This window comes from Bos javanicus, chromosome 10, assembly GCF_032452875.1.
Source record: "Bos javanicus breed banteng chromosome 10, ARS-OSU_banteng_1.0, whole genome shotgun sequence".
NCBI lineage: Eukaryota > Metazoa > Chordata > Mammalia > Artiodactyla > Bovidae > Bos > Bos javanicus.
The window spans coordinates 61327710-61339653 of record NC_083877.1 but is presented as its reverse complement, the minus strand read 5'-3'; the positions used below and the strand labels follow the sequence as shown (position 1 = coordinate 61339653).

The following is an 11944-nucleotide window of genomic DNA, read 5'->3' as shown; positions in this document are numbered from 1 at the left end:
GTCTCAAGTGGGGCTTTAGTCAGTGCATGTCCAACCTGCCCCTAGCCGATGCTACTGCTGACGACACGAATCAGCAGCAAGAACTTACAGGCATTTCTGATCCTTCAGGCCTTTCCATTCAGCAACTAATTGCAGAAAATTTCACCTGGAAGTTTCCTCTGCTTTTCTGTCACCAAAGGACAACCCTATTCCCTAGCTTTCTGATTAAAATTTAAGAGACAATAGTGATAAGGCAAAAAAAAAAAAGGGGGGGGGTGGGAGAGGTTGGTAAAAAGAAGATATTCCCATAGGCACAGAAGCATCTTTTAAAAAAACTGGAATGTTTGCCAGATTTTATGATGTAACATAAAATTATGATGTAACATAATTTGGAGAAACAATATGTGGAATTAAGTGCAAAAGGCAATGGGAGTATCTTAGTCTCTCCAGGCAAGGGTTATTTAAGCTCCATGGAATTCCTCCAAAGCAAACTCCTTACTTAGCATACACGTCCTCATGCCAAGCTCAGACTGAACGTACCTCGGCATTCTGTCCGCGTGAGTGTGCTCTGATAACCAGGTCGGCACTGACAGGTGTAAGAGCCCTGCGTGTTAATACACTCGCCACCAGCACAAGGGTTCTTCTCACATTCATCAACATCTGCAAAGCACAGTATATTTTAGTAATAAGTTAGATGCCCATAACTCTAAGATCATTTTGTTGGTTTCCTTTGTATGTTAAAACACTTTCAAGAAATAAATAGCGTAATGAAAGGTTCCTTTTTCTTTCCACTACAGTGATGGTGTCACCAGCCACTTGAAGACTTGGTAGGGTTGAGCAGTTAAAGTGTATTATTTTCCTGTGTCATTCTTCAGAGTAAAATGCCAAATAGTAGCAACCCAACACTCCAAGCTAATAAACATTTTCTCTTCCCTGGGTCTGGTCTAAGGGAATCAAACAGACTAACATTTCAGAAGTGGCTCCTGGGTAGGATTCCAAGTGTCTCTTGAAACTCGTTACTTCAATAAAAAGAAGGCCCAACCATATCCAAGCATTCCTTTCTGAGTTGCTTTAAGAGTATTACAACAAACCATGAGCTATCGCAGTTTGAAGGACACATCTCGCCCACCATTGAGGATGCCACCACGGCCACCTTGTCCCCAGACAGGCTCTCACTAGTTTTATAGTCATTTAGAGCTACCGGTATACTTACAGATAAACTGGCTTTTATTCCTCTGTAAAGATGAGGAGGATAAGGCTTATGGAAGATAACCCACTTGTCTGAAGTCACAAGCTTCTTGTGGCAGATTCAGGTCTGATCTCAACCCTGAGCTAGATGTTCCCTCTCCCACCTAGCTCTGGAAGACCTCTAAGGATTGAAGCATTCTCTCCTAGTGGGCTACTTAAAAGGGCTTTCGAAAACGTTTTATTCTTGCGTTAGATTTCCTTCCTTCACTAACTTCATTGCCTTGTCAACAACTTAAAATTCCTTGCTTCAGTCTTTAATGACTAGCTAGACATAGTTGGCGAGTTATTCATTCAAATTAGTAACATATGCAAAGTTTCATAATTGGGGGTATTTTTAATGCTTTGTTTTAATGGTCAGGCTTCAATACGATGTCTTAAGTTAGAGTTACCAGCAATGCCTTGAATTCATTTTACAATGAAAGTTAAAAGCCACTATAATAGGCATAGGATTTTCCTGGTGGCTCAGTGGTAAAGAATCTGCTGGTCAATGCAGGAGATTGGCTTTGATCTGTGAGTCAGGAAGATCAGCTGAAGAAGGAAATGGCAACCCACTCCAGTATTCTTGCCTGGGGAATCCCATGGACAGAGGAGACTAGTGGGCTACAGTCCATGGTGTCGCAAGAGTCGGACTCGTCTTAGCAACTAAACAACAAGAAACAACAGTAGGCATAAGAATGCCCCTACAAACATGTTCATGTCCTAATCCCCAGAACCTGTGCAATACGCTACATGGCAAGGGGAGTTAAGTTAAGCTACTAGTTGGTAGAATATCCATTCCTCCTGAAATACACAGCTGTGCTGTGCTGGGCTGTGCTTAGTCACTCAGTTGTGTCCGACTCTTTGTGACCCCATGGACTATAGCCTACCAGGTTCCTCTGTCCATAAGGATTCTCCAGCAAATAATACTGGAGTGGGTTGCCATGCCCTTCTCCAGGGATCTTTCCAACCCAGGAATCGAACCCAGGTCTCCCACATTGCAGGCAGATTCTTTACCAACTAAGCCCCCAGGGAAGCCCAAAATACAGCTGGGTCCAGTGTAATCACAAAGATACTTAAACATGAAGGAGAGTATTAGAAGAGAGAACCAGAGAATTAGAGAGAAATTTAAAGAAGCTACACTGCTGGCTTTGAAGATAAAGAAACAGCCCTTGGGCCAAGGAAACAGGCAGAGACTTGGATTCTCTCCAAGAGCCTCCATAAGGAACATAGCCCTGCTGACACCTTGATTTTAGCCCGGTAAGAACTATGTCAGACTTCTAACCTATAGAAACATAAGATAATAAATCTGTGCTGATTTAAAGGCACTAAGTTTGAGGCAATCTGTTACAGCAGCCATAGAAAACCTATCCAGTCACGGAGCAGAGCTGCAGCAGCCCCTCGGTGCCAGCCCAGTGCTTCATCACGTACCAATGCACTCCCCACGGAGGTCCAGCTGGAATCCTTTGTTGCACTCACACCGGTAGCTCCCGGGGGTTGGGATGCAGCGTCCATTTTGACAGAGATAGCGAAAGAGCTGGCAGTAATCAGTGACGTTGACTGGCAGCACCCCTAAAAGAACAGCATGAGACCCCATTAAAATTATTTAAAATTAGAGCATCTTTCATCAGCGCCGAATTCCGTAATAACAGGGAAGATGCTGAACCTTAAAGGAAGGAGGACACTCACTGGGCAAAGTTTATCTGGTACCAACAGAGAGTGTTTCCATTCCTGCCTACAGAGAGTACCTGTGCATCCCGGCACATGCAGCCAGGTACTACAGCCCAGCAGTGGCCTGCTCCTCTGCCCGCTTCTCCCTCCACCCCCCTGCCTCATGTTCAAGCCACCAGTTGGCGGGAAAAGCTTAATATTTAACTACTTGCAAAATTGCTTTGCATGATATGTAACCCAAAGTGTAATTTTACACCTCCCCTCTATGAATCAGATTCAATTCTCTCCCACAATATCAATAACAAAAGGATGCTAATTTCTGGAGAATATGAAACTGTCCATTTTCCTCTATGCAATAGGCCAGTTGAGAACTTTATACATGAGACTGTGTAAATGAAATATTTAAGAATTCTACATTTAATGACTTAAGCAGCATAAACAATGACAACAAAATTAACCTAATTAATGCAAGAAAAGTGACTGGATGACTTTTTGAATTCTTACTTGGTGGTTCCCGCGATGGATACGGATATTCCACTGGTGGTCGAGGGATCATGATTTGAGGCCCAGGAGGAAAGCCAGGAGGGACAGGCTGAACGGGAGGAACGGGGCCAAGGGGTGGAGGAGGATATCCTGGCCTCTCGGGAATTACCATAGGGACGGAGCACAGCTTGTTGAAATCCTCTGGAAAAAACACAATGCAATAGCTGAGCTACAGCATATGTCACAGGCCCATGGGACTCACCCTTACTGTTTAAAGGAATTCTGAATAAAACTGATCCACAAATGATATAGGTCAACTGAAGAAAAGGCAAAAAACCAACAGACTTCATTCCCATCCTAATACCTAGAGTAGCAACCACAACCACACAGCAACTTACCACCATAAGTCTTTACCTATGTCAAAACTGACCTCGAGGTAGAAAAGAGTAAGATGCCATGATCTCTACCCAGTCTTCCCACCCATGGCTCCCACAGGGCTCTAAAGAACACGTGCTTTATTTGATGTACATTGGAAAGTTGCTGGTAGTCTTTAGTGGGGATGAGGCATGATCAGATGAACATTTTCAGAAGATCATTCTCATTGGATCTGGAGAAGGTACCAGAGAGAGACAAGGCTGCTGCAGAAGACCAAAGGCAAGACAAGGATGGCTGGACCGGGGAGCTAATGATGGAACCGGACAGAAGTAACCACATTTGAAGCATATTTAGAGATAAGATCAATGGATTGTGCTCAGGGAAGGAGTAAATGTCAGTAAATAAGGGAATAGGAAATCATAGGAAAGTCATAGCTGAGGAGAACAGGAAATCAGGAGTCAGCTGTAGTTTTCCACTTGAGAAACAAGGTTGACGTTGGTGCCGTCTGCTGAGATGGGAAAAAACTGTGATGGGGGCAGGTTTGGTGAATAGAAGCCAAAAGCTGAACAGATGAATTCTGAGATATCAGACATCCACATGGAGATGTCATATAGCAGTTTTATAAGAGAGTTTGAAGCCTAGAGAACAAGTCAGGGCTGCTGCTAAGTTTGGGGGTTATCAGTGGTCATGGGGATGGGTGAGCTCCCATGAGGAAGGTGTGGAAAGTGAAGAGAAGGGAGTAAGGAGACAGAGCCCTGATGAATACCTATTTGTAAAAGACAAAAAAGTGACAGAGAAGAAACAGCCCACGGGGCAGAAGGAGCATCAAGGGTGATGATCAACTGTCTCCCCTATGACTGCACATACAGACTCATTCCTTCTTTCCACCATGCCAGTTCTTTATTAGAATAAACCATGTTTAGACTTGTGGCACACTTCAGGGGGTGAGGGAGCAGGGAGGGAGACTTCCAAACTGGTATTTTTAAGCAGGATTCAAGTTTTGAGAAGGGTATTTACTTAACTATCCATTTTCATGTTTCCTACAAATAGCTGTATTTTGTCATAGTTCACTTCAAAAAGTAAACTATATGACTTTTAAATTTTCTTTTTTCCCCTCTTTCCAGGATGTTGATGATTGTATTACCTCTGTCACACAGGAGTTCTCCCATAGATACGTTCCACGCTACCTTCACCCATTAATAGAAATTAGGCTAGCATTTTTACTTTCCTTGTGGACTAAAATCTGACTTATTCAATGACACAGTAATATGTCTTACTGAAATGTATGCATATTTCAACCTCATTGGACATATTGTCCATTAACAGTTGGCTAAACATACCTAGCTACCATGTACTTTGTTGTTATTTTCTGATCCATTACTGAAACCTTTTCAATTATATCTGACATTTCCAACTCAGATTAAGTTTATGTTTTCAGAGAATTCTCCTACTGCATTATTGATCTGGAATTTTAATCCACAGAGATTCAGTAATGCCTGACTGTATTTGGAAAGGATTTATATGTTGTTTATGCTTCCCTGAATCAGAATGCTACAATCCCTGTTTTCAAATCACAGTGATCTTTATTATAGAATTATTACCTGGATGTGCCATATCTATCATTTCCTGGCTACCTGCTTTCTTACAGCTTTCTACCTAAGACTGTGCAGCATTTTAACCAAGGATCATACCTAACTCACAATTAATTCCTACTCTCAGCCTTACCTGGAAAATTGCACACAAGAGGAATTTATTAACTATGATAGATTTAGTTGAATTGCAATTGTACTTAGCTTCCAAGAACCAATCTTCTTTTTTAAGGATCTTTTAGGATTCCTATAAAAGAAGTTGGATAGCTTATCAGCATTCCTGCTAATTTGGTTATATTATTTTAGAGTGTGTCAGTCGCTCAGTCATGTCCGACTCTTTGTGACCCCATGGACTATAGCCTGCCAGGTTCTTCTGTCCATGGGAATTCTCCAGGTAAGAATACTGGAGCGGGTTGCCATTCCCTTCTCCAGGGGATCTTCTCTATCCAGGGATTAAACCTGGGTCTCCACCATCGCAGGCAGATTCTTTACCACTGAGGCACCAGGGAAGCCCAAGCATGCCATTAAATTCATCTTAACCTCTCCACGATAGTATATCAGTCTGGGTTCTGTACTTTTTCCTACTTTAGGAACTTTCCATTGAGCCCCTTTACATTCAGAATCAGCAACATGGGGCTAATTTTGTTCAACTGATGTCCATCTTTCTATCTGTATTTAACTTGGAGATGAAACTGATTATTTTTTTTTAAGTGAAAAGCTGACCAATCTGAAATAATCCTTCTTATTTTATCATTCTTCATGAATTAAGAACCTAGAGCTCTGTGGTATTGGTAGGGAACATCTGAACAAACAAACAGCAAACACACATATCTACCTGAAAACTAGTTTGCCCTATCCATTTGCTCTACTCTGAGCCTATCTTGGGGTTGTACATCTTTCAGTGGTACCCCTGAGAGAGCAGCTCCCTGGAAAGTCACAGAGGGGTACCAGGCCTCCTGCTCCCTGTGCCCTAAAGTAAGTCTTCAGGCACATACGCCTACTCTAGTCCTCCTCCTACTATTCAAGGCCTGATCGAGACAGGAAAGAATTCACATCAATGCTGCTGATTCCTAAGTTAACATATATATTTAAAAAGCAATTCTCCTGATATCCATGCTGTATGTCTTAGTGGAAAGTCATGTCTTCTAAACAGTGATCTACTATATGGTCCCCCTAATGAACTAAGGAGGCAGCATTATATTTTTAGGCTGTAGACAGTCAAAATATATGGCAATACATAGCTTATTATATGTTAAAATACATTGAAAAGACTTTCTTGCTTTTTTAATCCATATATATAATTCTCAATAATAAACAGAAATTTAAAAATAACAGCTGTGAGCAGGTCTATAATCCATGATCTTGGGGCATTCATAGTCTGTGAATAGCACACTCTGAAGTATTTCATTAACTCTGCATTCATCCATTCTCATATTGATTTTCTCTCCTAAAATTTCCTGATTGAAACACACTTTCAGGAACCAGACTGAGAAGAAACTATAACCCCAGTTTTTACTTACAACTGGTGGGAAAGATGTCACCTAATAAGTTGTACACTACCCGAATGCCTCCCATCAGTAAGTTTTTGCCAAGTACTGGTGAAGTGTTGAAAAAGCAGAAGGAATGTGGCACTGTAATGATGACTGAGACCCCCCAGTGAAATTTATCAGCTAGCAAAAAAGCAATATAGGAACACAGATGGGCCCAAAGCTGAGCAGATGGTATCTGTTTCATAGCAACAGTACAAACCTAGAGCACTGAGCTAGAAGGCAGCACTTCCCGCTGCGGCTATCCTGGGATGTGTGTGGATTAGGTCATATCTGAGTGGGAGCTTAACCAACAAGAGGGCATATAATAGGTAGAGGTGGCAGGGGTGAGGAGTGGGCACTAAGGACCTGAACTGAGGAGAAGTTTAAGAAGAAAGGATGCTTGAGTTGAGAAATGCACAGGCTGGGTTCAAGGAAAGCTGAATTATATAATAAAGCTACTACAAAGAACAAGAATTAAAAGATGAACTGGGATCAGATTTGGAGACTTTTCGGCTAAAAAGTAAAATTTTATTTTCAAGAAATGGAGTGACTTGGACCACTAGATAAGCCTGAGTTTACCCTGAGAAAAAATTTGTGGATATCTTTCTCTACATTTTCCCCAGACACAATTTTTTAAAACTGAATTTCCGTTGAGTTAGGCTTTGGAAAATGTTCTGTGACAGCTGTGGACTTCACAGAGACCAGGTAGGAGGCTACTCAAATAGTCCAGATGAGAGAAAATGAGCTTTACATGGAAATGAATAAGACATGGAAGAGGAATCAAAGCAAAACAAACAAACAAACAAATCAATAGGACTACTTGGCAAGGAAGAAGAGGGGAGTGTCAAATATTAGGGCAGGAAGAAATTTATATCCACAATAACTCACCTGAAAGGCTCTGAATGAGTTGACTCTTATTCTAGTGAGCTTTTGAGCACTACACAAGAGCCGAAAGAAATACATGAGGATAAGGAAGAGCCAGTTGTTCCCGACTGGTCAGGTTGCTAGCCAGTGGATATTCGCAAGCTAAGAAAGATTCTAAGTACCTGAGAACAGTGTCATGTGTACAGACCTCTGTGTTTCCCCTGTTCACTACCTGGGGAAATTTCTCTGAAGGTCCTCTCTCTTATTTTCTGAAATCTTATTCACTTACCCCAGTTTCCACTAGAACTGCAGCATGCACGTTATCACTAGGGCTTGCAGGGGTTGAGATGAGATGCTCTGTGGATAAACGGAAGGGCTCTTACCAGTTGCTCTGATGGGACACATCTCGGGGGCGACCGTGACCCCGGGAGACCAGCACCGGCCGACGTCACAGCAGCACTGCATCTTGGTGATGGACTGTGGCAGCTGGTTAGAACAGCGCCCATTTGCCAGAGCCGTGTAACAGTATCCTGGGCGGACATCTGAGAAGACAAAGAAACCCCCACACACGCGTCACTGAGATCAAACTTAGGGAAGACTCTCTCCTGCCCCCACAGCTCCACATTTCGCTCTGGGGCTGGGGTGGGGTGAACAGACTGACGGAAGCAGCAGTGCCCTGGAAGAGAAGCTGTGCGCCCTGCACGGGAACAATGCTCCCGTTCCTCTGTTCCTCTGGCTCACACCTTCTGCCCCTAGGGCTGGGGCGCTTGGCCCAAGTCCCGCATTCCATCCCCAAGGTGGGGACGAATGATTATAACCATATGGACCATCGGAAGAGAGAGATGAAGAAAATCCCTGGCGGTGACAGAATCATGTCTCTATACTGAAGGGAGGCTGTGTTGTCCTTTCTTTCAAACCACTTAATTTGAGCCATTTTAGGCAAATGTTGATACAAATCTATTTTAAAACAATATGAAGTCTGCATGATATTCTACATTTCTAAAAGATCTTATTTTTCAGTCTGAAACTTGTCTTGAAACTTCAGTCAGACTTGTGAGATTGTTTTTTTGAAAAGGAATGAGCCACTTTGCAGTCAGATCCAACACTTGTTAGGTAAGATTTCCTTTGGTCCTGAGGCCCTAACAGATTTGATAAGGCACTAATGATATACAAGTTCAAAATGTACACAGTTGCAAGTTCTTAGTGCTAAAGGATACAATAATTCTTAAAGGAATTAAAAGTTTATTTTGGCAGAAAGCTATCTTCTCAAAGCAACAGAGGAAGATGTTTCTATCACTTTTAAAAAAGATTTATTTATGGCTGTGCCAGGTCTTCGTTGCTGTGCCGGGCTTTCTCTAGCTGTGCACAGTGGGGGTTAATCTTTGTCGTGGTATGTGCGCTTCTCATTGCAGTTGTTCTCTTACTGTGGAGCACAGGCTCTAGGCACACAGGCTTCAGTACTGGCAGCTCACGGGCTCTAGAGCACAGTCTCAGCACACAGGCTTAGTTGCTCCGCAGCATGAGTGATCATCCCGGATCAGGGATCAAACCGATGTTCCTTGAATTGGCAGGCAGATTCTTTACCTATAGGCTAGGATGTGTGTATATAAATATATATATACACACATCACTTTTACAGGGTTACATCATGTCTGACTGTTGTGACAACACTGACACACTGACGTACAACTCTGAGCTACCAGAAAAGAGCCCATGACAAAGGAAAAACCTAACTGTTCCACGACCCTTTGAGGTCATGTCATGGAGTAGCAGAGGCAGGGAGCCAACTGCAGAACACCTTGATCTGTCATATGTTAGGGGTATACCTCTCCAAGTAAAACGTATCTCTGTACAGTTCTATAAAATAAACTTTTGAAATGTAACCAATATTTTAAATGTAGAGTCGGACACGACTGAGCGACTGAACTGAACTGAACCAGTATTTTGTCATATGAAGGAATACAACCGGGAAATCCTTTTGTAAGGTGAAGAATTTGTTTATAGTAAAAAAAACCTGTCCCGATGTTTCCTGTAAGTCTGCACATCAACCATCATTTGATCAGAGAGGATCAGACCCATAATTGCTTTCATCTACATCATTCATGATAGCATATTGAAAAGCAGAGACATTACTTTGCCAACAAAGGTCCGTCTAGTCAAGGTTATGGTTTTTCCAGTGGTCATGTATGGATGTGAGAGTTGGACTGTGAAGAAGGCTGAGCGCTTTTGAACTGTGATGTTGGAGTCCCTTGGACTGCAAGGAGATCCAACCAGTCCATTCTAAAGGAGATCAGCCCTGGGATTTCTTTGGAAGGAATGATGCTAAAGCTAAAACTCCAGTACTTTGGCCACCTCATGCGAAGAGTTGACTGATTGGAAAAGACTCTGATGCTGGGAGGGCTTGGGGGCAGGAGGAGAAGGGGACGGCAGAGGATGAGATGGCTGGATGGCATCACTGACTCGATGGACGTGAGTTTGAGTGAACTCCAGGAGTTGGTGATGGACAGGGAGGCCTGGCGTGCTGCAATTCATGGGGTCGCAACGAGTCGGACACGACTGAGTGACTGACATCACTCTTGAAAACACAAAGCCTTAAAATCTTACAGGTTGCAATAAATTAATGAAAGACAAGGAAAAAACCAAGGCTAACTTTGAAACACTTAAATTATTAATGTCAAGTGAAGATGGCTACAACAAACCTAGACAAATCATTAACAGAAAAGTGTGGGTCAGCTTTAAAGGATATGAGATTATTTCTAAAAAGTACTTAAAACCACTAGCATGTATGAGTATGCTTTCCAGAAATTTTTTGTGGTCCTAGCTCCTGCACCTTTGGTCAGACAAACAGTCTCAGCAAAGAGGCAGAACAAGTTTGATCCAGGGTAAATGAACGGAGAGGGGAGTGAAGACAAAGAATGCTCTGTGGAGATATGGGTGGCATCTCCCCTAGAAAGAAGGGGGAGAAACAGAACTTCCTGCTTCCTAATTTGCATTGCCTTAAAGCCACTAATACATCATATACTTCAGGATTAATATTTTGGGCATGAAAGCCAAAGACTGTTAAGAATGGGAAGAGATGTTCAAAAACTGGCTTATATCCCAGCTTCAAGTGAATTTGGTGGTCAAAACCCAGTATAAACACTTGACCAAAATTTGTATATACAATTTTCAGTGTGGGCTATCTTTCAGAGCAAAACTGAGACCTACAGCTGCCAACTGCAAACTCCTAATGAGCTAATGTCTATTATTTTGCAAATTATCTATGATATTATTTTACTGCCCAGATGGCTGACTTATATGATAAATCAGTTGGTCAGAGGCTTTTGAACAAAATGGTGAATGCTGAGGCTGGAACAATTACCAACCACATTTGGGTTGCTGGCAGGTCCTGATTTATAAATGGTACCTGCATCTACAATAATCATTTTACTAGTTTTTCTTTCTTTTAATTTTGAAGGAGGGGTTCTGTTAAGAGAATACACATTCACATAACTTATAACTGTAAAGAAAACCAATGGGAAGATTTGTGAAAAGCAGAAACCATTCAGAGGGAACTAACCCTTGGACACACCAGCCTGAAGTTTTGTCATCAGATGGCAGTGCCAAAGGATCTGTTGCTAGATCACTTTGCCCAGAGGATATGGGGTGGCTTTAACATAATCTAAAGATTTATAGGAATTGGAACTGAGGGGAAAGAGTGGTAAGATTTGGAGGAGGTAAAGGGAGGTTGACTTCCCTGGTGGCTCAGATGGCAAAGAATCTGCCTGCAATGCAGGAGACTGGGGTTCAATTGCTGGGAGTTGGGAAGATCCCCTGGAGAAAAGGGAGGCTGGAGGAACTGTAGACCTGGCCAAGACACTTGGCAGAAGAGGAGAAGGAAACTTTCTTCTTTTCTCCACTTCTGAATCACCTGGCCTTACTCTCCGAACCCAGAAATCACATTACATCAAAACAAATATATGATGGATTAAATGTGTCTTTGCAGGTCATCCTAGCTTGTCAACAGGTTTCTCCTCACCAATCATTAACACTAGTGTGGCCAACCGGGAGCTAGGAGCTGTGAGGCCCATGCTAGGTACACAGCATCTTAAGACTCCTAGGAATTGATGAGACGGAACACAGTAATATGAAAAGACAACCCTATGAAAAGTACTATAAAGTGCCAAAGGAAGATCACAGAGCAAAATGCAATGAGACTGCAATATCTTTCAGGACAAAGGGAGAGTTGGG

General features: G+C 42.5%; 1 protein-coding gene across 2 annotated transcripts in view; it reads right to left on the bottom strand.

The window, feature by feature from the left end:
• Nucleotides 1–11944, bottom strand: part of FBN1 (fibrillin 1) — a 264553-nt gene that overhangs the window by 116831 nt on the left and 135778 nt on the right. For both annotated transcript variants that reach the window (XM_061428847.1, XM_061428846.1), the window contains exons 10-13: nucleotides 8098–8256; nucleotides 3379–3558; nucleotides 2635–2775; nucleotides 520–639 (exon numbers count right to left, since the gene is read on the bottom strand). In XM_061428847.1, the coding sequence (XP_061284831.1) occupies nucleotides 520–639; nucleotides 2635–2775; nucleotides 3379–3558; nucleotides 8098–8256 (600 nt within the window). The remainder of the gene's footprint in view (nucleotides 1–519; nucleotides 640–2634; nucleotides 2776–3378; nucleotides 3559–8097; nucleotides 8257–11944) is intronic.